The 25,136-nt window shown below is 38.8% G+C and overlaps 2 protein-coding genes across 6 annotated transcripts in view; one reads left to right on the forward strand and one right to left on the reverse strand.

Annotated features, from left to right (window-relative positions):
• The window catches only part of GINM1 (glycosylated integral membrane protein 1), a 29,449-nt gene extending 16,382 nt beyond the window's left edge, over positions 1-13,067 (forward strand). For both annotated transcript variants that reach the window (XM_064649101.1, XM_064649103.1), the window contains exons 7-8: positions 39-202; positions 2,031-13,067. In XM_064649101.1, coding sequence (XP_064505171.1) covers positions 39-202; positions 2,031-2,139 — 273 coding nt within the window. In that variant the 3' untranslated portion in view covers positions 2,140-13,067. The remainder of the gene's footprint in view (positions 1-38; positions 203-2,030) is intronic.
• KATNA1 (katanin catalytic subunit A1) lies at positions 6,275-24,940 on the reverse strand. 4 transcript variants are annotated; one of them, XM_064649097.1, is made up of 12 exons: positions 24,830-24,916; positions 22,341-22,641; positions 19,743-19,917; positions 18,865-19,022; positions 17,252-17,435; positions 15,376-15,497; positions 13,965-14,070; positions 13,469-13,627; positions 12,214-12,340; positions 10,515-10,649; positions 10,116-10,242; positions 6,275-6,615 (listed from the first exon to the last, which is right to left on the reverse strand). In XM_064649097.1, exons 3-12 carry the CDS (start codon positions 19,911-19,913, stop codon positions 6,417-6,419), a joined length of 1,488 nt encoding a protein of 495 aa, XP_064505167.1. In that variant the 5' UTR covers positions 19,914-19,917; positions 22,341-22,641; positions 24,830-24,916; the 3' UTR covers positions 6,275-6,416. The 4 variants fall into 4 exon arrangements, with proteins under 4 accessions (XP_064505167.1, XP_064505166.1, XP_064505164.1 ...); XM_064649096.1 differs by lacking the exon at positions 22,341-22,641 and having other exon boundaries at positions 24,830-24,940; XM_064649094.1 differs by lacking the exons at positions 22,341-22,641; positions 24,830-24,916 and adding an exon at positions 24,477-24,787.
• Positions 24,941-25,136: the final 196 nt, after the last annotated feature.

The raw sequence follows: 25,136 nt of genomic DNA on the forward strand, positions 1-25,136 counted from the left end.
TTGTTTTGCAGTCTGTCTTTTTACCTCTTTGACTGTAGGTGATGTGCCAGTGGGTGGAAGACTTGAGAAAAGGATTGTGCAGATTCTGGTTCCGATCTTTACCCATCTTGTTTAGTTTCATGGAAGTTGTTGTAGTTGGAATTGTTGGAGCAGCTCTTATTATCAAAGTCTTAAAGGTGATTCTCCCTTCCTGTGAAAACAAGTAAGTATTTTTTGCATATTTTTTTTTTTGGCTGTGGTGAAGGCAAAACATTAACAAAAAAAATTTGTCAAGAAGCAGCCCCGTTCTGTAGGAAGATGGTAGCAACAATTCAGTGAAAAAGCTACTGATAACTTTCCTTTCCAGGTGAACTTTTGACATATAAGCATTTCGGAGAAACATGGCAAAGTATTTAATTGGAAATGTCTTTAGCTGAGCTGTCATACTGCCAAATTTGTATCAACTCTTCTAAGGACTACATTGTGAGACACTTTTTAACATAGCTCCAAGAGAGGAGGGTAGAAGCTAGACATAAATAATTCCAACATCTCTATAGCTTTTCATACTCCTACTATGTTGGAGTTGTTGCAGTAGTTCTGAAAGGCCTCGAATTTGGCTTTGCAAATTTGCGTGGGAATTGTCCAAGGAGGACCTACCTCTGTAGGCAGCTTCCAAGCCATAGCGAGTGGTGCTAGCATTGGTGGCAAAAGGTCATAAATAAAGCTGGTGGCCTGCAGATGGCTTTATTCACTCAGTTGGTGTGTTACCAGCTACACTAAGATTTTTCAGAAGAGCAAGTGCTCAGAACAAGGGCTGGAAAGATGAATTAGTAGCTGCAGGTAAGAAATCAGTGTCTATTTAGTGCTGGAATGGACAAGCATGTGCATTTTAAAGCTACCTAAGTCAGTTCTGGAAGACCTATCCCTTGGAACCATATGTTCTTTGAGAAGTGACTGACAGCATAGTGTGCTTCATTAGCCACAACAAGCACAGCTGATGTCTTCTGATGCAGCTGATCTGCTGTGCTTCTGAAGGGCCCTGTGTGCAGTTAATTTATGTATCCACTCAGGAATATGAGTGGCATTAGTCCTTCTGACAAAGCTAGAAAAATAGGGGGCTGGAAGATCAGGAAGGCTGGAAACTGCACTGACAAAAGAGACCATGCTTTTCCCTGACACTTCACACAGTGTGCTGTCAGATGGGAATGCTTCAGTTGTTAGAGCAGAAAAACTGAAGAAACACTTTGTACTTCCCAGAGCAGTAAGTAGCTTAACACTTCCACGTGTTAAACTGAACTAAGTAGAACTAGGAAGAAAAATCTAATCCCAGCAAACTATTCAGCAAAGTGTCTCATTGCCTGTCCATGGCAGAGGAGAGTACAGAGCAGAGGAGCCAGCCTGGAGTAATTCCTCTTCCAACTGGAGAGCATGGGGCTTGTGCATGGCTTGTCAGAACATTTAAAGAAATTGTGCCACTCCCTCCCCTTAAAAAAACAAAACCCAACCAACAACAAAAAGAAATAACAAACAAAACAAACAAACCCCCACAACCTCAAAACCACACAGTTGTTTTCTTGCTACCTATGTAAAGTGTTCCCATAAAAAATGGTAAAAGTTTAAATCATGATTGCAAACCAGTAAGAATGAGCAGAAGATCTCATGTGGTGACTGACACAGTTGCAGATGTCAGGACCTCATCCCAAGTCTTTAGTGCCATTCTATGGTACACTGATAAAACTACCTAGTCTTGGAGAATTAAATGTAGCTCCTGACAGCAGACAGTTTTAGGCTACTATGAAACTAAGCATATATAGAGTCTACACTGCTGACACTTCAGATGTAGAAACTGGGTGAAGGGAGCCCTCAGAAACCACAGCTAGTATATTTTGGAACCAGTTTTCATTCTAGCTTCACAAAAGAGGTATTATGAGGGTAATACTTGACACACTGATTTAAACTAAAGTTTGGGGAGTTAAAGAGTAAATCCAATTTTTAGAACACAGAATTGTTTTGTATATTGTTTTCTAATGCCAGGTAATTTTACCTTTCAGAGGCATCCTTCTTCTGGATCAAGTCAGCTTTGTACCTGTGACTACTATCAGCCTGCCTTCAGATCTTCCAGACAGGAAAAATAATTTAGATGAGAAAGCATGTACTTAATACTGTATTTACTTTGGAGTTACTGGTTTTTAAAAACACACTTTTAGTTGACCTGAAATTTGGCACTTGAGCTTAATACTTTGTTTGTCTCCTACTAAGAAAACTAAGTCAGTTGATTAATTGATAAAAGGGCAACTCAGGCCAAGGCCCAAAGCTGACTTCCTTGTGCCTCTTCATAAACAAGCAGCCTTTTCAGAATCAGCCTTTTCAGAGCAGCTTTCCACCCTGAGGACTACCACTGGTTTTAGCTTCTGTGAAGTCACTTTTCCACACCTTGGACAGGATGCTCGCTGCCTTCATGCCCATAAATAAACCAGGTCAGTTGTCCTGACTAGCAAGATGATGAAATTCAGGGTGTCCTTAAGTCTGCAGAAAGCATTCTTCAGAAAAGGACTAGGGAGTATTGCAAACATCAGCTGTGCCAAAAGCCTAAGCAAAGCTGCCCAACCTGGCTCAGGTCTCATAGGGTTGAGTGTGCCTTGCAAGGAAGATACCACTACGCAACATTTGTGTTACTCAAGAAATTTGACATTTTATATATGCAAAACAAAAATTAAAAAAGCAGATTTATATTTCAAGCACTTTACGTTTTTATGGTCCCTTCCACTCATAAAAATTGTTAGCAGTTGTAATTATAGTATGCTTTTTGTATCTGTGACAGCAATACTATGTGAAGTCCCAAAAGAAAAATGAAAATTCTATGGAATTGTACAGAAATACTGGCTTACTATTGCTAAGTAGGCCCACTCTGCCCATACCAGTTTCTATTGTTAACATTTTTCAAATAAAATTTAAATTGTTTATTAAACTGTGTTCACTTTTGCATCTATAGTTATAAAGAACAGCAGTTTGCCAAACATGTTAGCTACAGGGTACTATTTGTTTTTTAGCTTTTCACTGTTCTTACTTAGAAAAATTGTTTGTCAGAAGAATGACTAGGAAAAAAATTCAGAGCTGTAACTACCTGGCACTAGACTGAGCACAGTTATCATCTGAGTGATCAGAATTACCCATGTGCAGCTGATTTCCCCCCCTCCCACCTTAAGGAAACATTATCACAAATGTAATGAGATCCAAGTTATTCAGATGCTGGTCCGTACAGCTGGTCTGTGACAGGAACAACTCACGTTGTCTCTCTCAATTGACAGCACTGCAGTGATAGAAGGAACATTTCTAACACTGACTTGCCTTGCAAAAAACTAAACCAAGACTCACCACCCAGCAGTGCAGTGTGGTTGGTACATGTCAGCCCAAGGTAACAGGGACACTGCTCAAACTGCCCCTTGCTTTTTAATTTTAATTTTTGTTCTACCACTCTTAGGGTGGCAAAGGGGTTGTCATCCATGGCTGAACAGGAAACTGCTAAGATTAACACAGGAATGGTGACTGCACACACAGGAGCAGCTCTTCAAACAGTTGTAGACAGACTTCTCTGCATGTGGAAATTCATGTTCTTTACACTTTATGAACATAGCTCTGGCTCCTTCATTAGCATGGTTCAAGTAGAAGTGATGTATAAGGCTGAAGTTAGCTTCTTCAGGGAAAAAAAAAAGTAGGATGGAAAGAAACACAATAGTTCTTCCTTAGTGCACAAGCACAGTATGAATTACACTGCAGATGGAAATCTGGCAGATGTTTGCATATGCTCTTTGCATCCCTCCTTATGAAACTGTAAACCAAGCACCTGCACAGAAACAAGGCGATTTAGCTCTTCTAAACAGCTGCAACAAATGAGTGGTTAAGCCTGAAAAAAAGTGTTGGTACTGCTTCACAACTTGGCTGATTTCCATGAGCTCAGTAATCCTCTTCTGTATGGTGTTTACAAAGTATGAGGAAAGAAGTACTACCACCAGGTAATGAAATTCTAAAGACAGTGCAAATCTTGAACACAGTAATTGCCAGACAACGTAGCAGCTTTAAGGAGCTGGAGTTACTGAGTCTTAAATAAAGTTAAAGCACTTGTGTTTCTGCTTTAGCATGCACATGGATTTCCCAAATCATAAGTCTTGCACCTTCCAGAGGAGTGCTACTTTGAGCTGGGACTAATCTGAACTATTTTGTAAATTGATTTAAAAACCACCTTATGCAATTAATGCAGTTGGGAAAGAGCAACTGTCTTGCATGCCAGTCACGGTACGTCTCATTTTCCCAGGACATGAACTGATAAGAATACATGTGTCCACTAGGGAAAAGAAAGTGGGGGGACAGGGTACTGAAAAAAACCCAAAAAACTCCCAACTATCAAAAAAACCCCTTGGGAGGATGGCAGTAGGTTTTTAGGAACAGCAACATCTCTTACCTCCTCACAAACTGTGGCTCTCACTGCAACCATGTATCACCATATTGTGTGTTCCAAACCAAAATGAAGCTCTGAGCTACAAATTCAGCCTCTACCACATATTACAGAGGTGTTCATTTTGTTCATTCAGAGTGAACTGGGCTAGTTGAGAACTAAACTATTGCTTTTAAAGTGAGGTTTACTGTAGGAGTTCTCAAAATATATCACACTTTCAGTCTAAGTGGCCCCTTACCGGACTGCTTCCAAGGATCAAAGCTTGCCTCCTTTCCCTTCTTACTTGGGGGACAGATTGAGTATTTTGGTTTGCCTGCAATGAATTATGAGAAGAAATCTCCTCCTGTAACACAGTTAACAGGTCCACTCTCATCCTAACATAAAAAAAAAAAAAAGTAGTATGAGAACCCACTTCTTCAAAATACTACATAATTATAATTTTCTTAACTCTGACACACAAGGCTATCCATTTGAAATGAAAGAAGTAAATCAGTTTTCCACTTTGGAAATGGAAGTATAAATGCACACACTTGTGTACTCACCTGAACTTTCCTTCATTTCTGCCAGGTTCCCTCAAGGGTGCAGGAGCTCTCACAAGATCTTAGTGTTTTACTAGATCGTCTCATCGCTGACACTGCTGGAAGTCCCTTTTCAGTGTGTCCAGCTGTCACTTACAACATAGTGATGAATTTTAAGTACATAGAAGATGTTCACAATAATGGCATTTACACAACTCTATCTTTGAGATGCACTTGCCTCCTACTCAGACTGCAACTTTTCGTTACCATTTGTCCTTCCCGGCTGCCTTGCAGCATCTAAAGAGACACATGAGCAGGAATTCCACAGCCAGTTTCATATAGCATGTATCTACCATCTGAAACAAGTCTGGACCTATTTGATTCATGAAAAAGCATAAAAGTTTATCTGAAAGCAGAACTACAGCTGCCTGCTCTGGGAGGAGCTAGCAGAAAGAAGTGTTTCCAAAGTAGTAGCAGATGGATAGAAATTATAGCTGTTTTAGTTACAATTACCATTGTAGAGGAAAATCTAAAATTATTACCTAGATGGTCACCATAGAACCCTTCTCAGAGAACTGCTACATTCTACTTACCAAGTAATGAAAAAAGAGAATTTAGATTTTTTGTCAATTGTTAAGTCAGGGTTATCAATTGAGCACAAATAACACCTGCTGCCTTATCAGAACAGCCTTACCAAAATAAATGTGTAAGCCAGGACCCAACCTACCAGTCTAGAGTTCTGACCCTTACAGTACCATACAGTCAAGGAAGAAAAACATACTTCAGAATTAATGTCAGAAAGATTTTGTTTTCTCTTAGACTTACAAGGAGACTTCACATGTGACTCAGCGTCACCACTGACCACACAGAGTTAGTTAACACTGGCTGGATGTATTTTAATATCATTTAACAGACACCATAAACCCACAATGATCCTACCCCTTGCTTAAACTTCAGTTGACTCTATTAAGTGTTACAGCATGAGGGCTGCTGTTCCACATCTCAACCTTTGCACAGGTTCCTTAGTAATACCTTAGAAACAGTTTGAGGGTAGAATTCTCCAAGATCAGATAGGAAAACTGTCTTTGTAACCAACTCGTTCTTCCTGTTTCCCAGTTCTCAGCATCCCTTACTCATTTAGCAGGGCTAGTTTGGTTTTGTTTTTTGGGTTTTTTTTGGTGTTACGGCAATATTTTAAGAGTAAATACTCTGATATGAGAGTTCTAGTATTAAATTTAAGTAATCTTGAAAATCAAAGCAGATACCTTCAGCATTTGAGAAAAACTGGTGACTTTTGAGCAAGTTAAAAGAGAGCTAGACAAAATTTGCATTTAAAAAAAATTTATTGAGACATCTGTTGCTCTTAAATTACAAAAGTTAAAAAGAGCACGCAGTGCACTGAAACACCACTGATTACATCTAAAGCTGTTTTAAGACATAAAGTAGCTTCTTCAAGAGAAGACAACTCAACATGATCCAAATTCAGCTATCCATTTCTCATATTTCTCAATGTCCGCAGCAGATACTGATTTAGAAACTTTCTTCAAAGCTATTTCAAAGTCTTCCATAGTTGTTGGCATGTGCATTTCATCTCGGGGAAGATTTCTTATTTCTTCTGGTGTCAAGCCTTCAATACGCCTTCTCATAGCCATCAATGATGCATCTCTATTCAGGAAGGTAAGAAATAAAAAGAAATAAATGTTTACTCGATGCAGGACAGTGAGTTCAGTTGTTTGAAAGGCTCAACATACCATTCCAGTTAAGCTGTTGCATTCAAAAAGATAGAATAAAGAACTGTAAATTTTTATATCAAGATCTCCAAATGCTATCCACATTTTTCAGACATGGATTTATCCTCACTGGATGTCTGAATAGCTAGTACTCACAGGCTAGGCAAAAGAGGTGATGATTAACCAGTTTATCTAATGCCTATGATGTAGCCGCTGTTTATTGTATTTTTAAACAGAAACAAGGCAAAAGTAACAATTTCACTCCTCCTAGATATAGCAGGAGTAGCTGGAGCATTTTGAATGTTTCCTGGTTTGAATAGGAAACCTGCTTCAAAGACAGTCAACAGTATCTACCTCCAACCAGCAAAATGCTAAATGACAAAATCTGTTCATCTGTAGCTCCTCAAACTTCTGGCCTCAATGAGCATTAAGTGTCTTTAAAAGTGTGTCATTTTCTTTCTGCATTAGGTTTGACTGCATTTAGATTTCCAGCAGTAAATCTAGTAGCAGCAGGTGGTGAGCTGGTGAGGTGACAGATAACACTGGGAGACTAAAGTTCCTCCTAATTCATTGTTATATAGCTTATAAGAAAATGCTGCTTATTTGTCTAGTAGTAAAAAAAAAAAATGGAAGGGTAATCCCACTGATATCACAACAGTGTATCATATCACATTAGCAGGTGAGAATCCAAAGAGAAAAAACTTGCACATTGTGTTCTAGGAGGATTTAGAAAGATGGTTTCAGCATATTCTGTTTCAGTATGAACCCCACCCCCTAAAGAAAATCATAACTGACAGACTTCATGAACATACTAAATAACTGTTAATTAAGAAATTAAAATGCATAATACAGGAACTAGAATTTCAGAACAACCCCAAGAAGTTGCCTTGTTGAATTCCATCTTAGCCAAGTATCACCATGCTTTGCTGTTATAACATCATTTGTGAACTAAAAGCCAGTGTTACACAATGGTGAGGGGGAGCATTCCATGCATCTAATTTGCTTCCATACAGCAGTTAAAAAAAAAAAAAATCCAGCAAAACCAACCCAACCAACCAACCCAACAAGCCCACCACACCTCAACACACCCACACAAAACTGAAATGCAGCTGCCACCACTTCCTTTTGTAAAGTCATTTTATCGACAGTCATTCCAACATGAACTCTCAGTGCTTTCTCAAACGCATTCTTGGTGCCTGGAGAAGCACAAAAACTGCATTCAAAAAAACAAGCAGCCACCCACTGAAAGATGCAGCAGGGGCCAGTTCTGTTCAAAAGGCCTTTCGACATTCACAGCCCTCTCAAAACAATGATTCAAAGTCAATTCATACTCAATCTAATACGCAATTCAGATGCATTTTGCATTCCCTGAATGTCATTTTAAAATAAAGTTTTGCCTTCATTTTCCATGGTTATATGCTGACTATTAGAAACTATACTGTAACCTCTGACTGATTTTCACTCTGGCTCAGCAAACTCTGAACTTCAATTTCTTTAAGATGGGGGAGTAATTTCAGTAAACCTCGTCTTGGGCCACTTTTTCTTTGGTTTTGCTTGTGGCACTAGCAAGGACTGTCATAGTCTACTGGTTTGAACTTCACTATGCTTACATATTGTGAGTCTGAACCATACAAAAGCACTTAAATCAGCCACATCTTTCTGACTCAGTGTTAATGAAACAATCATATCCAAGAGCTGTTTCTCCTGACACTATGAAAGAAGTGTAAATACACAGGCTAATATGAGTACTTCCTAAGTAATTTCAAATCATGTGAATCCAAACCTCAGTTCATCTGGATTTATGCTTGCTGCCACCTCAGTTATCACTTAGAAGATTGCCACAAATGAAAGACTCAGGTGTTGCTTTTTAGTTTTTTCATCTGTTAGTTTGCTTTTGTTTTGTTTAATAGTATTTCTACAACGGGACTTTAGGTAAAAAAATCAGAAGTAACAGTGTGTGCATATGTATATACACATATGTAATTCACTGAAAAATATTAAAAGTATTCTGACTTTTAAACAAATGTATTGATATTCAGTCTAAAATTATTCACAAAAAAACACTAAACAGACCGGAGGAGACAAAGTGCAGCTAAAATGCACAAAGTAGCAGACCAAATAAACTCTTTTATATGACATGAACCTATTAGCACAAGCTCCTTTCAGAGCACAACCAACACCAAGACCAAGACTGATCAAAAGAACACCACAAATTCATCTCACAAACCTACAAATGAGACAAATCTGCACAACACAGATTCAAAGCAACTAACATACCATTCTTTTCCCAGACACTGCACAAGGTTTGTTCAGGAAGCCGTACTGAGGCTCCATATTCTTAGTTCAGCCTTAAGCGACCCTGCTGATAGAGCCTTTGGTGGCAGTTTTGTGTACAGGCTACTTGCATTCATCCCTGTGGCACAGCATATTGTCCTCTCAGCTGTGCTGACACATGTTTGCAGAGCCTTATTAGGAATCTAGGCAAGAAACAGATTCGCGTTTGAGGAAATAATGAGAAGGTGTTTTTAATCCAGAACAGCTCTCTCATCCTGTTCAAAGTACAGCACCACAAGGGTTGGCTGGCACAACGAGGAGCTCAAGCCTTGCCCTGCCACACCACAGTGCTACCTCCAAAGCCTGAAAGCATCATTACACAGGTGCTTATCAGATGACATCATCATCTTAAAAAGCTTCAGTTCCCTGTCCCTTCCTGGCAATTCCATAATTTGCCACTGCTGCAACTGTGCCAGTGCAAGTCTTTTGATGTAAACCACATGACTGAAGATCAGTCCTCTCCTTTTCAGTTTTTGAAAGAAAATATAGAGGAAGGGTTAGAAGGTATTTTTAGCCAATTATTTCAGCAATCTAGGTTAGAGAACAGGCTCACAAATGATTGTATGTCAACAGTATGGAGAAGAAGGAGAAATGGATGAGGTAGAAAAAAAACTTAGGTCTGCCTCATCACAATAGCCACTGTGCTGAGTACAGAGCTCTTGTACCACCACACAACACCTTTTCTGTGTCATGAAGGAAGAATGCTCTATGTTGTTACTTAGGTACTCTGGCCACTGCCACTAACACCTCTCTACATATGAATTTCTGCAGAAGTGTAACCCCAGTGGAATAACTGCAAATCTACAAGTTAAAGTTTACCATCCTGTGGATATTCCTCACGAAAGGAATTTAGTCTACACGAAAGAACGCGGAATTTTACCTAAATCATAGCTTATTTAAATTACTATGTTGCAACTGACTGCTCTTCAAATGGAAACTTAGGTAAATATTAACGCAGTATTTCACCTTTTAGCCATACATAAAAGACAAGTTGCAGTCCATTTTTATCCAACAACTTTAATCATGTAACTTGGTTACCTTACAAACAGTTTTCTTGCAGTGTGTAGCGATAGTAACGCAAATGATGCAATGTTAACTTACCTGCATACATTGGTGATGTCTGCACCTGAATAACCTTCCATTTTCTCAGCTATGTTTGCAAGGTCAACATCATCAGCCAGTTCCAGCTCTCGCAGATTTATTTTTAGGAGTTCCTCTCTACCTTTTGCTAATGAATGAAAAGAAAATTGAGACTATACAATTTGCTCTCTGAAGATAAATAATAATTGAAGAGTGATAAGAGGGAAGAATGAGAAAAAGGACAGTGTATTTGCTATAAAGGTAAATTTCATGTTTAGATTTCACCTGGTCCTGAATCCGTAAGTGAATTTGCTTACATGTATCAATTAGATTTTTAAATCGGGCAATCAAAACTAAAGGAATATTGATAAAGTTTAGATTTTAGTCTTTTTAACCACTCCTCTCCCCAACTCTTCATACCTGACGGTAAAGGAATGTAAATTCTCTTTTCTAGTCTCCGTCTTAGGGCTTCATCAATATCCCAAGGAAAATTAGTAGCAGCAAGTACCATGACCATCTTAGAAGGATCATCATTTTCAGTAGCCCCTCCGACACCTGCAATAGAGAAAAGAGAAAGTAAAACATACATAGAAGTTTCATGTATAGAGAGAACAGTATCCATGGTTCTATAATATTAAAGCAGTTACTCTATTGCACTTTAGTGAGTCCAAGCATAAGAGACTCGCCAAGTGCAACAGAATTCACTTTTTCATCTCTATGACAGTCTGCAAAAATAAATGGAAACTTGGTTTAAACAGGAGCAGTGGCATAGGCCACTGCTGAGATCAGGAAGTTCCTCTCTATCATGGTTAGAATGGTTTTACAGCAGAGTTGTATGCATTTCTGCCATTAGAGCATTTCAATTTTCATATCAACATCTTATAACAGCATGTGAGGAAAACCAAAACAACTCTCCAGAACCATCACTACACTCTAAAACAGACATTCCCCCACAGTATTCACTAACAGCCACACAAGAGCAGCATTACTTCCCTACAAAGTTTCTTCAGTTCTGAATACAGGCCAAAGGTTTCATATATACAGATGGATTCTTACAAACTGCTGGAGTTAATGTTTAAATTGGGTGGACTAAATCACAACTTCTCAGAGACAGGGAGACCACCCCACTTTCTAAACACTATGAATCTGCTGGAACAGGAAGAAGGTAATTTCATTAAACTTGCTACTCTCTGCATTTACTGGTTTCGTTTATAATTATAGGATTGGGCCATGGGATAGGCATTGTACCTAGTCTGCCAGAGAATCTGCAGATAAAACACCATTTATGAATGCTCAAGTAAAAGGATTCAAATAGTTGCTACTAATAAATTCAGATTATGTACATCCTTGACACGAGAACAGTATTACAGCTCTGCTGCTATTTAAAATCAAACATAAAAGGGTATCAACATCAGAGACAGAGAAATAAATAAACAGATGTTGCGATTCATGGAATTCTATCACAAATCATCCCACAGAGTAGCATTTTTCAGTTACTCCTTTCCTTCTCTCTGCTCACCAGAGTATAAAAAGGATACCTCTACAGAAACTTTGCACTGTATTACCTACTTTTGAAGTTTGTTGACTTGTGAAATATTAACCAAATAGCTGTAATAAACTCAGTGTTCTAAAATTAAAACTCTCTAAACCACTTCTATATAAAAAGTCTTCATTTTTTGATTGTATCTTTAACAGAAAAAGAGATCCCAAAGAAGTTAAGTGTACTGATTGCCTTTGAAGTTTAAATTGGAACAGGTGGCAGTTCTTTTGAAACACTTTTTACTTGGTTTTGGAGAAGTGAGTGATATGCTAGGCAAAGATTGAGAGAAGCAGTTAATACTTTCTTTTCTTCTGCTGTTTTGAAATCTTGCATTTTCCACTGAAACTTCATTATTCTGGGTCACTAATATAAGGTCATAGCTCAGAAGCTAAAAGACTGTTAAATAATTTTTCCTTCCACATCAATGATTGGAGTGGTGCACTTGTAGATCTCTAACCCAATTCTATGTACAGCTTTGACGAAACTACTTCTGAAGAATGAAGTTTTCAATGTGGGGTTTTTTTTGGGGTCCCTCAAGTTTCCTCCAGTCCAGCACTTCCCAGTAATCAGGTTATTTACCATCCATTTGAACCAGGAGCTCTGCCTTCACACGTCTGCTGGCTTCGTGTTCCTCCGAAGTTCCCCTTCGACTACAGATAGAGTCTATCTCATCAATAAATATAGTTGTCGGGGCATAAAATCGAGCCTAAAGAAAGCAAAGACAAAGTGGAAGCTGAAGTAGCAGTCTACTCCCATTTAAGAGCAGCATATTCAGACTTGAGTAAAGACATATTTACCCCATTCAATCAGCTCATAAGTATCAAACAATTCCCAATCTTCCCTCTCTTGGACCACTGCACACTGGTATAGAGCAGCTGTGCATTTGAGCAGAACCGCTTTTGGCAAAGTCCTGTAATTGTTAGGGCTATAAACAAACATTTAATGAGCTAAACACAGTTTTCCACATTAGGACTAACATTTATAACTGTGAAAGTCATCACAGAATGCCTGAATAAGATTTCAGTCTGAGCAAGAATGAATGTTATGCTGGGACACCATGACATGGAACCTGTCCAAGAACCAGGTCAACTGCAAAATAACTCTGACCCTTTTGAAAACAAGGGAAGTCAAAGACAAGGATCTACAATAATAAAGGCTATTGTCTTAAAACAGTTGAGATAGTATTGATTGTGTATATACATTTTCGATCAATCATATTAAATGAGTTGATATCATGCCTATCAAACTACTGTGTAAAAGATCTTTTATTTCCTGACTTTTCTGACTACTGTAATTGCAACTCTGCTGCTCCTCCCCAGAACTGGACACCCTAACAAACACTGCATACAAACTTGGTAACATATGACAAAAAAAAAAAAGAAAAATTACTATTTTCTGAGCCAATTTCAAATCTTATGCGCTTTGAAGCCAACTACACTTTGGAAGTCCACTTATTCTAAGCATAAAAAAAACCCAAAAACCCACCCATAACAACAACAAAACACGCAAAGCCTAAATAGGGTTCAGACCCAGAAAGCAATTAATTTCATCTTAGTTTTATATTCAAGTACATTCTGCATCGCTCATTAACTTATAGCGAGCTCCCTCTAATGTAGCAAGCTAGTCCTGAAATTAAAAGATGACCTAATTTTTCAGCTTTTATAAAGCTATTTAGGAATAATCTTGAAATGTAAACAGGCAAATCAGAAAGGCATAAAGCATTTGAAAACTTGGAGAGTTGTTTGTGCATACTGTTTGAAACCTTGGCAAGGTTTCACTATTCTGGAAGAGATTCTTCATTATTTCACTGTTCATATTCAGAAACTTCAATCACCATTTCAAACAGCAGACGAACAAGTTTTTCAGATTCTCCTCTGTATTTTGAGGTAAGTGTGGAAGAAGAAACATTGAAAAAAGTAGTCTTGCATTCAGTGGCTACAGCTTTTGCTAGGAGGGTCTTTCCAGTACCAGGAGGACCAACCATCAGAACTCCCTATTAAAATAAAAAGAACCATTTTTAAGACCAGAATCAAACCACAGGAATTTACAGTTTATTTAGTAGTGCAATAGTAAAACAATGGATGTAAACTTTCCCTTGAAAAGTTATTCAAAGGTAAGTATTAATTACTATTGCTTACCCGAAACAATACAGCTGAAGACAGTGTGTGTATCTGGCTGACATCTTTATTTGGTTGGTACTATTTACCATAATTTTGTTGCTAAAGAGTGGAAAGAACTTATATAAACTGTAAAATACTCAAAATTTCTTGTTCTGCCAAGATCCAATCTCAGAATCCTAATTATGATCACAAGATCAGACTTTTTCATACCTTCCACGGTCTTCTAATTCCCTTAAAAAACTCTGGCATCCACATGGGTAAAACTACAGCTTCCTTAAGCAGCTTTTTGGCTTCTACTAAATCAGCAATGTCATCCCTGACAAGAAAGAGAAAGTTGTTTGACAGATTCAGACAGGATGCAAAAGAATCAGTCCACAGCTCAAAAAATTATGCAATTAAACTTATCGTTATGTATTGGCTCTCCCATAAATCCAACAAAAAAAAGGCCATTAACTATTTCACTAGAGCGCCACTGTTGGCATTCACAGAATGATAAGCAGAATAGAGCAAGTTGGTTAAATTTATGCTAGAGGATAAATTAAGCTACAGATTATGCTTTCTTCTTTTGCCAAGAGATTGGGTGTCCCTGAAACTTAAATACCATCTTTCATTGTTACAAGAACAACTTGCTGAAGACCAGTAAATCGAGCAGAATTAAACAGAATTTTCAGAATTTTTTTTCAGAGTTACAAATGTACTAATTCTTAGGTACTTTATAGGTTGGTCTTATTTTCTTGAGGGTAACTCTCAGGGCATTCCTCTTATCAGCATGTGCCCAAATAATACTTTGGTTTCAAAGCATATCTATATGGAGAATTAGTTTCAAATCTGAAGTCATAATTTAAGATTCCATATAAAAACTGAAACATGTATTTACATATTAAACTGAAATACATGACAATTGCATGCACACCAAGTTTTTCTGGGAGTGTTAACTTTTTTTAAAGCCTACTTTATTTGACAGAAGATTTTTGCTCATTTAATCCTCACAAAACCACCTGAGCTTGAAAACATTTGGAATACAAAACATCCTTTGTATAATGTTTAATATTTAACACGTTTATGTAAAGGTACTGGCACAGGGTTATATTTTATACTGGTAGCCACATCACATCCAGCAACATTTCAAAGGGTTCCTATATTGACATAATTTCTTTGTTAAACAGTTTTCTGTCTTGATACGCCCCTGGGTAGCAAAACAGTTTTTCAAATGAAGAGACACTGACAGACACTAGAAACTTTTACACTGCAAAAGAGTATCTCAAAAATTGATTTTAGGTCTCTTAGAAAAGTTTGAGAAGCTTTGTGTGGTCAGATTGGACAGGGCTTTACACAACCTGATCTAGGGAAAGATGTCCCTGCCCGTGGCAGGGGATTGGGCGAGCTGATCTTTAAAGATCCTGTACAACCCAAACTATTCTACAAATCTATGCATGGAAAAAAGATGCTCTAAAAATATTAAACTTCTTATGAAGTTTAGATGCCTGTTTAAAGCAGTAAGGAAAACCTGTAGGTACTTCTTATATGTAAGTATATGTTAAAATACTTAATTCTTGTCATACTGTATAAGAGGAAATAGAAACAACAATTCAGAAAGACTAGCAGCAGTACTCAAACTTACCATCGAATGTTGGGGTTCTGAGAAATTATATCTCTTTCCAAAGCTTCTACTAAATCTTTGTCGTATCCAGTACTATCAAATTTCTTTGGTTCAGACTCTGAAATCTCAGATGTGGATTTGTTCTACATATAAAGGATACAACAACATAAATACATAGCAATGGTTATGCTACTAATGGATTTTATAACAAGTCCACAATAGTGTTGTATTTCTAGAAGGCGGCAACATAAACCAGCATGAAAAATTATGAAAGCACTTGTATTACAGCTGCACTGCAGGATCTGTGTGTTTCACCCAGATTCCTGTACTGCCCCAGTTCCATTTCCTTCTCTCCAAAGCCAGCATATTGTACCTCTGGCTTAGTACTTAATAAAAACTGCATACAGCTATCCCACTTAACAGTTTTTGCCTCTTCTCCCAGAAAAACCAAAAACTATCTGAGATAGTAGCTGGGTAAGGGGAAATTATGTGTAAGACTGGAACCATAAAGTCACACTGACCTAGGTATCTCAAATCCTCTAAGTGTCATATACATGCCATATACATGGGACACAAAAAAAAGTAAGCATGATTTCCATGTAGAATGAGCAAAGGTGATCTGCAGGAAGACCACAGAAGTAATAAAATAACTAATTAACTGATATAGAAGCATGGACATGAACAGCAGAGAAGCAGCTCTGCAGTAGAGCCGAAGCAAAGAAGCTAGACAGTTGAAAGGGCTCAAAAACAGCAGAGACCATGCAACTGAGAGGAAATAAAATGCACTAGACATACCCCATTTTTTTATACACTTAACAGCAAGCACTGGTGATGACAGAACAACTGTAAAAAAGAAAAAAAGTCCTATCCGGTCTCTCTGTGTGTATATCCTGAGTGAGCTCCTAATAAAAGTAGTAGCTTACACAGCTAAACAGTTCCACCCTGTACTATCTCCACAGGCCATGACACCTTGCCACAACATAAGGTTGCTGAAGCTAACAAACTATTACATGGAGACTGGATTTATGTAGACCCTTGAAAACTACGATTCTAGTGCCTTCTGTATCATCTCTTACTCTGGTGATCAGCTAAATTCATGGAGATACAAAGCAAAAAATTAAAGCGGTCTGATTTCAAAGAATAGATCATAGATTATTCTCTCTCATGAAGTATGTTGGTTTTTTGTTTGTTTTAAATTGAAAACTAACTGGAACTAACATCAGATCTGAACAACAATAAACAAAAAACCCCCACCAAAACAAAAAAAGTAAAGTTCTCCTTTTAGGATTACATAAATCTTGAAGTGCTTTGGAAGAAGCAAGTCAATCTCAGTTTAAAATATCCAAGTTGCAGTAAACAAGTCACAGAACGGGTAAGGATGGAAAGGACCAGAGTGGGTCATCTGGTCCAACCTCCCTGCTCAAATAGGGTCATCCTAGAGCACATGGCACAGGATTGCATCCAGACAGTTCTAGAATATCTCCAGTGAGGGAGACTCCATGACCTCTCTGGACAATCTGTTCCAGTGCTCAGTCACCCGCACAGCAAAGAATTTCTTCCTCATATTCAGGTGGAACTTCCTGTGCATCAGTTTCTGCCAGTTGCCTCTTGTCCTATCACTTGGCACCACCAAGAAGAGCCTGGCTCCATCCTCTCGATACCCTCCCTTCTGATACATTTACCAGATCACTTGTTCCAGAAGACCATCTGTTTGTTTCTAATTCATCCATAACCAACACTATCCACAAAGCAAAGACATCTTACAAGGTGAGAGATTCAAATTGGCACACTGACTTTAACAAAAGAAATATTTTTAGGCATCTAATTCTATAATACACTCAATACTAAGAAAGAAAGACTGAGTTTCTCAACTCCGTGAAGTTATTTGCAAGCTTACCTTTTCCTCTTTTCCTTTATTTTGTTGATCCTTTTTTTCCCGGCTGCGGACTGCCTTCCCTTTATCATTGGGATTTCGAGAGGATGGACGGTGAGGGCCTCTGACAGCTGCACTTACACGATTATTGTGACCTCGGCAATCACTGCATGGAACAGACTGACGCTTTCTGGGTCCTGGCGAAGGTCTAATTAGTTGTAACATATGCAAAAAGCCTCAGTGTAAAGTCACTGGTGAGCACTACATACCAAGTGGTTACAAACTGCAAAGCCTTTTGCTCAAGATAATGTCAGAAACAAGACAAACATTTCTAGATAGTCACTAAAAATCCATTTTCCCTTGCTCACAAACTCAGCAGGGCTCATTTGCTTAAAACAAGCTCCTTGCCTGCATATTCTATCAGTAAAAGTAATTCTAGTATTGTGGAGCTTAGGAAAAAAATAACAAACAAACCAAAAATTCTCCTTACCACAACAGTCCTCACTTCCCTACACAAAGAAATGTAAAAGTTTTTTGGAAATGACAATTCTACTTTCATTTCCTTTCACGCCCAATTCCTTTGAAAGAAAAAAAGTCTATGTGATGCTTCCAGTTGTTTGAAACGAAACTAATTTTAGAAGCATGTGAACAAACCGACACTACGACTGGTATTACGGATTTCTTTTTTAAAATTAAGTTTCTTTTCTATACGTGTCCGTTACTCTCAGATACACTTTTTCCGTGGGCTTTCCTAAAATTCCTGCATTAATAAGCTATGAGTCAAGGTAAAAAAGGTCAGGGATATTTCCAGAGAACAGTAAATGTAAGACTGTATTTGGAGAGCATTTACTGAAACTAGATGATATGATTTGACACATCATTTGAGATGTGTCAAGGATCCAGCATCTTTACAGAAGTTGTCTTTAACTGATTCACAGCAGTGAGTTTGTCAGAGCACTACGTCTCTCTTCAGGATAAAATGCATATTGGACTACACAGATATGCTGATGCTAAGATCATGTTAGAGTATTTTCATTTTCCAAATGGAGTATCTACCAACCTACTGTTATATTTATGAACACCTAGCCACCTCTGAATGCCATTACAAAGCAAAGGAATAGTGCAATTCCACATCTAATTTCCACCTAAATTTTTGAGTTCTGCTATTTCAGCATGGGAATTTACTGCAGTTATTCCAACACAATATGGCCCAAGTTTTCACTGCGGCTTTTTCATATTGCTACAGTTCAGTACTTCAGCAGCTGGCAAGACAAATGGAATAAAACAGTTCTCTCAAGACTTTCCTTTTTTAGTAACATGAATTTGTATATTTTCTCTAGAAACCTTCAAAACACTAGGAAAGTTCTACCTCTCGGGCTCTATTCTTCCAGAAGGTTTGAATGAAATTGGCTAGGAGTGTTCCAAAGTTATTAAATGAGGGGAAGAAGCTTGACATTAGTCATGCCATGGAAGATAAAACCCTCAGAACATTCTGGCATCTCCTTCACTACAAACAGTGGCAAGCTGCAAGTATTACACATGTAAGTTCTAGAACAAAAATTACACCACAACAGGCTGAAGTCAAAGCACACTTTGTCCTGATAAATATTAATTTAGGCCTTCAGGTTTCCTCTTACCTACGTTCAGCAGGTACTGGCAAAGACCAGACTTCTGCATCGTGAGCTGGTAATTCTTGTTGTGAGGCTTTCAATGGAGTATTGTCTAATTTAAAACTCTCCAGTGTTTTCATTATATCTTTCACATGCTTAGCTTCCACACTTATTTCCTGCCAAACCTGATTAAGAAAAAAAAAAAAAAGACGTAGATTAAGCACACTGGAAATAAGTTTGTAACAGTTCTCTGTTCAAGCTCATGTAATGCCTGGATAGATTCTACAGGGTTTAATTCTACTTCAATAAACAAGAATTATGCACATTACATATTGAGGAGGTTTTTCTGCCTTCCTCAGCACATTTAAAGAATAAACAAATAGATTTTAGATTTAACAAAAGAGATTTTTTTACAAAGTTTGGATATTAAAGAAGTATGACAGAACCTAATAGATTAAATATCAATTAAAACTATCAACTCATCAGACCGAATATCAATGAAAAAAAATGTTGGTTTGTGTTAAGGACAAATTACCATGGTAGTCACAACTCACTTTCTATTAAGGACCTTAGTCATACTAAAACATTGAGGGAAACAGGACCCAAATGATACCAGACTACAAAACTTCAGCATTACAGGGGCACTCATCAGCAAGAAGCTGACAAGTCAGAGTGCACTGGCTCCCCAGTGCTGTGTTCCATTGACTTTTTTGTCACTGACAGAGAAAGAAGTCATAAAGATGACTTAAATAAGTCTATATAATAAAAAAAGAAGCCTATATATAACAGCACTAATTTATCAGAGAATGGTTTAAGTATTTTTATACTTTTGTTTACAATAAGAGTGGCAATTTTTGCTACTTTAATGCTTATCCCACAAAATGCCCCAGAAAAGTAATATTTACCTGTTGCCATTTCTGCTGCAGATAGGCATCTCTCACAGAGTACAGATACTTATTCATTTGGTCAAGAACTCCCTGGTAGTAGACCATTGCAGAGTCATAATTTCCCAGTAAGGCATATTCACGGGCCAACTTTACATTCTCAATGATCATAACAAGGCTCATGTTCAACATGAAGCTGAAAAAAATAGAAGATATTAAGGAAAGAAAAAAAATCCCAGCAGCAGAACAATTTTTTGCAACTATTTTCATACGCTCATTACCTCATTTAGCATATCAAAATATAGAAGCTGGAAAAGTGTTAGTTAGAAAAAAAAGCCCTAAAATTAATGTCATCCATATACAACGGTACTTGTTGCTCTGTTACTAGAAATGAAACTCTTCACATCACAGCATTGTTTCTTGCCATGGAGATTCTGTTGAAAAGCCCATACAAGATTAGCAGATATAAATACAACTGTTGCAAGCCACAAATGCATCCTTCCCTTTTCATTCTATTGTAAGATAAACTAGTATTTCGCTGTGCTCATCTGTGGTTTAAAAAAAACTCCCAATAAGCAACAAATGAAACCCTTTTCCAGATGCATTATGTTTTGTTAATTTTTTTTGCCTTAACATTCCATGCATGTAAGTTTTAAGAGTCTTATTTTGCCTTGTGGAAAAAACTATTCTTCCATTAGTTTGATTTTACAACTCTTGAATTTTATTTAATGTTTGTTTGAAACAAATATACACCTTCTATGCCCAGCTTGCATGTTCCTATCACCTTCATTTTGACACTTAAAAAGGAACATTTGAAACATATTGAGGCTGCTAAATTAGCACTGAAAGGTAAGGAAATGTACGATTAAACGTGTAATGTGTGATGACCCACTTTATTTAACATATTGTTCAAACCATGCTACATTTCTCCACCAGCAGCAGTAGTTTGTGGGCTTTTGGAGCAATCATCAATGATTGTGACCACTTCCACTTTGCAGAACTAGCAGAATCTGCACTTTTAGATTAGAATAGCACAGAAGTATTATTTATACAAAGACAGTAGTAAGTAGAAGCAGTAGACTTGTTCTTTGCAGTTGCCACTGTCCATAGAGCAGTTGTTCCATGTTCTTACAAGTTTCTTACACATCCCATGCCCTTCTTCTCTATATCTTCACTGTCTCTGCTTTTCTTGTCTCCTGCACATCAAGAATTTCCCCACTCTCCTTCTACTTCCTTATCCAAGCACAGAAAACAATAAAATAAACAATTAAACACACCTGCAAGAGAGTCATCTTGCTCTCATTTTGGTACCTGTACCCAGTGCCAGTAAGAAGCAACTGCAGACAAGCAATTAGAGCTAAGCCCTGGGATGAAGCATACTTGATACAGATCAACTATTTAAAGAATGTAAGAGGTACTCATGAGCAATAAACAGACTTAAGACTGAACACATTTCAAGATGAGGTCAGGGTCGAATTCGGCCACATCAGAGGTTTCAGAAGGCGCACTTTGCACACACCTGCCAACCTAATACTAAAATGTTAGCTCTCCACTGTAAAGAGGGGCAGTGAAGTACAAATCAAACATTTTAAGACTTGCACTCCTTTTTCTGTCCCCTTCCCAAGTAGCTTTACACACAGACGAGGCATTCCTGAGCCAACATCTTTCTCTTTTTTGCTTCCTTCCTCTTTCTTCCCCACCTTCCCTTGGAGCAGATAGCTGCTGTGAAAATTTTCAGTCCAAACCAGCAAAACTCTAGCAGCAAGGGAGCTGAAGACAGGCCTCCAACAGCCTACACCCATCCATACAGAAGGGACCCGTGGGGCTGAGCTTGGAAACCTGCTATCACAGAACCTACATTATGTAATCTCACTCTGGCCAGAGACTTGCTGAGCTGGCCATGATGTCTACAAGCTGATACAGTTAATGTGACCAGCAACTACAAAGGCTAACATATCCCAGGCTAATTAGGGTTTGGACACACAGTTTGACTTGGGAGTTTTGTTGGTTTTAACCTCAGGAGAAGAAAGCCTGAAGATGTTTGTCAACTGCTGTATGGATCATCACACAGATATTACCAAAGTTTTCCCTGCTAAATTTAGGAGCAAGCTTTTCCACTTCTGCTCATCCTACCAGAAACACCTGTTTGCCTGTCCTGAGAATTCAAACCCATGATTAACACTACTGAAATCACAGGTTGAGCAAGATGCTAATAAACATTTTAAAAATCAAGTAATAGCAAGTTACTATAACCAAACTAGACTTTTAAAAGCCAAGAGAGGTCATAGATAACTTTTTTTTCTACACTGAATGCTGTAGAGCAATCCAAGCGGAACAGCAATTCTGTTTATGTACTGAGAAAAAAAACCCCACAAACAAAACAGCCTGTAATATCAGTTTTCATCTGAAAATAGCTAAAAGGAAAAAAAAACTAAAGAGGCTAAGTCAGAAAGATACGAAAGCTTGGGACCAAAATGATAGCACTGCACATAATAAAAGAGTTAATGAGATTTTCAGGTTAGAAAAGGTAGAAAAAGTAAGGACAGAAAGTAGAAACAGAAGAATAAGCAGAATGAGCTAGCAACTCATGTAGGAAAAAAAAAAAAAGAAGGTGCTCACTCAAGTTTATAATGGTATTCGAATCTATCTGTTTCATGAGTGGTATTGAAAATGCAAAATAATTTAGTTGAAACTAGAAAACCAATTTAATTTGTTGCTTCATCTTGACTCATAAGAGCAGGAGAGCTTGAAGTGGCTTCCAAATACAAGGCTCTTGTGTACAAGTGAGGCAGAAAAAGCTGCTGGCTCTGCTTATGTCTGGACATGCCACTGATGCTGCCACTTGAACACAGGCAGTGTTAGAGCTGATACACTAATCCATGGGCTTGCTGCACCTGTAACTGAAGATGCTGCAGCAGTTCTAAGAGGAAAAAAACAAACAAACAAACAGGAGTTAGAGTACTAATCTGAAACTAGGTTAAAGTTTGCAGCAGAAAGTTGCCATATGCTGTGGCAGCTCAGAGTAGCGTGTAAGACACATGTGGGAGAGGCGTGAGCATACACAAATCTAGAGTTAAACCAGAACCGAGGGGATTAAAACACCCACAAAACTAATCCTGACCACTTAATAATTTTTAAAGTAATATCACATGTGTTCAATACTTAGTAATACCACATGTGTTTACAAATACTTGGTGTTATCACGTAACAGGATGTCAAAGCTGCAAGGCTGCACTTATCAGCCACGACCTTTCCATGAATCATGACCAGTGAAGTTATCTATGTTCCAACAGCAACTGAAATAGCAAAGAGCTCATAAAGTTTACAGTGAACAGGATATAAGGAAAACAAGCACTTTGTCTTGCAAGTTTAATTCTACATTGTGTACAAACACACACTTCCCAATAATCACTCTTTACACTAGCTATGGCCATATAAGGTTCCCCGAAATTAACCCATCTCTAGTAACAGAATACGTTTTATCATTTGCTCAGAGGACCTAAAATACTTCTTGAGTACAGAACAGCCAAGAGCAGAGAGGGTTGAACCTAACCAAAGTTCAAGATACCTACAACTTTTGAGAATGAGGTTTTGGAACGTATTTTTGTATTTCATTTGAAAGGTAACAGATAATCATCAAGAAAACTCTGGGGGCACTTCATGTTTTCCATAAGGACTTTAAGAAATTATCATAAGGACTTTAACGAATTATCATAAGGAATGACTATAACTGATTTCTGCTCACAGTCATACATTAGAATATGGGAAACTATAACCAAACACTGCATCAATCGTGTTTCACAAAGAAATCCCCCAAACTTTAAAAATCAAGAGATTGACAATGCAAATGTTGGAAGTGAAGATTTAAGTTGGAGTTCATCAATTACTGCAGCAGACTTGCTGACCTGGCAAACAGCACAAGACATACATGGAAAATATTTCCAAGAGTCTTTCAGTCCAACCTTAATATCTGGACTAAGCCAGAGCCTGAATTTTGGCAGAGTGCACATGTTTCCATTATTTCAGCCTGCTATACAGGCTCTGACATCAAAGCAATCATGTAAATTTTGCAAAGTTCTCTCAGCAAGCCAGATGAGAAAAAAATACCCCAAAGTAACATCTTTCAGGAATCAATTTTTACTGATTACGTGATGGCATCACCTTGGAGCTCCCTTCTAGCTTAATACTCATCTTCATAACATCCACGGCTAGCAACATTTGGTATCAAGAAGTGATTGCATTAATTACTTGGGAAAGAGAAGAGTTGCCAGACTTATTGGATACTAAACAAAATGGTTCTCATCCACTTATTGTATTTAACAATAATGGTAGCAAAAGAAGAACCACCAGCAACCATGAACACAACCATGCCTAGACATAGAAAAGAAAAAAACCTAAATCAAACATGAGGCAGAAATGCACTTGTGGCAGATGATTTTTTTGTTTTCCGGGCTAAGCCTTTCAAAAGACTTGATTAAACATGTTACTTACTCCCCATTTCATGGGGGGCTAGCATTCTTTTTGATGATCTATATTAAATTAGCAAATTTCTCAGAAAGTTTTGAAGGGTCTGCAGCTAAATGGATACGTGGAATTGCTTCTCTCTATCTAGAGAGAAAACTTACATCACTGCAGATCATTGCAAACTACTTCATTAAGAAAAAAAACAAACAACAAAGCAGGTGGAGGGTGAAGGGAAAAGCGGGAACCAGAGTCCTGTGCCTGAACCAGCACCCGCGGCGCCCAGCAGCCCACCTAGGAGGATTCCCGGGGCAGGGAGCAGCCTCCCCTCCCGATGGCTTCAGGGACACCACGGCGATGCCGCGCCGAGCACGTGCGAGATACAGCCTCGACACAACAACACCGACGAGCACCGTGTAATGGTGGCCGGTGTCGCGACAGCAGCGACCAGGGCCGCTCGTTCTCCAGCCGCGGGACGGAGGAGCCGGAGCCTTCCCCGCGCCCGGCAGCCCTCGGGGCGGCCCCCACCGAGCGGGACCGGGCATCGCCCCCGCCCGGGCCGAGCGGGGGCATCGCACGGCCCCGCACGGCCCCGCACGGCCAGGCGGGCGCGGGGCAGGTACCGCGGGGCTCCCTCGCTCACTTACTCTTCTCCAGAGCTCGGACCGGCGGCGACAGCGGCAGCAGCTGCGACTCCACCACCTCTTCCGCCCCCTTCCTCCTCCAGCGACTCCCGACCCCACCCCCGGCCCTGCCCGCCACCTCCCCCTCCTGCCGCCGGCAATTTTTGAAGGCAAATCCGGCTGCGTCACTTCCAGCCCGGCGAGGCCGGGGGTGAAGGTCTGCCCGGCCGGGGGGGCAAGAAGTCGGGCAAGATGACCATTATTAGGGACAGCGATGATCTGGTTTGGTTTTAAATTTTAAGGAAGGGGGGGAAAGGGAGGAAAAAAAAAA

Source organism: Pseudopipra pipra, chromosome 3 (assembly GCF_036250125.1).
Source record: "Pseudopipra pipra isolate bDixPip1 chromosome 3, bDixPip1.hap1, whole genome shotgun sequence".
Lineage (NCBI taxonomy): Eukaryota > Metazoa > Chordata > Aves > Passeriformes > Pipridae > Pseudopipra > Pseudopipra pipra.

What these genes read in the sequence shown, in the direction of transcription:
- KATNA1 (XM_064649094.1), bottom strand. Translation starts at nt 24,727, where the DNA reads ATGCCCGGTCCCGCTCGGTGGGGGCCGCCCCGAGGGCTGCCGGGCGCG. An exon ending in TGCCCCGGGAATCCTCCTAG is followed by an intron (nt 19,918 to 24,476) that starts GTGGGCTGCTGG and finishes TATTTTTTTCAG; the next exon opens with CTTCATGTTGAACATGAGCC. An exon ending in GCTCCTGGTTCAAATGGATG is followed by an intron (nt 10,650 to 12,213) that starts GTAAATAACCTG and finishes TCTCTATTGCAG; the next exon opens with GTGTCGGAGGGGCTACTGAA.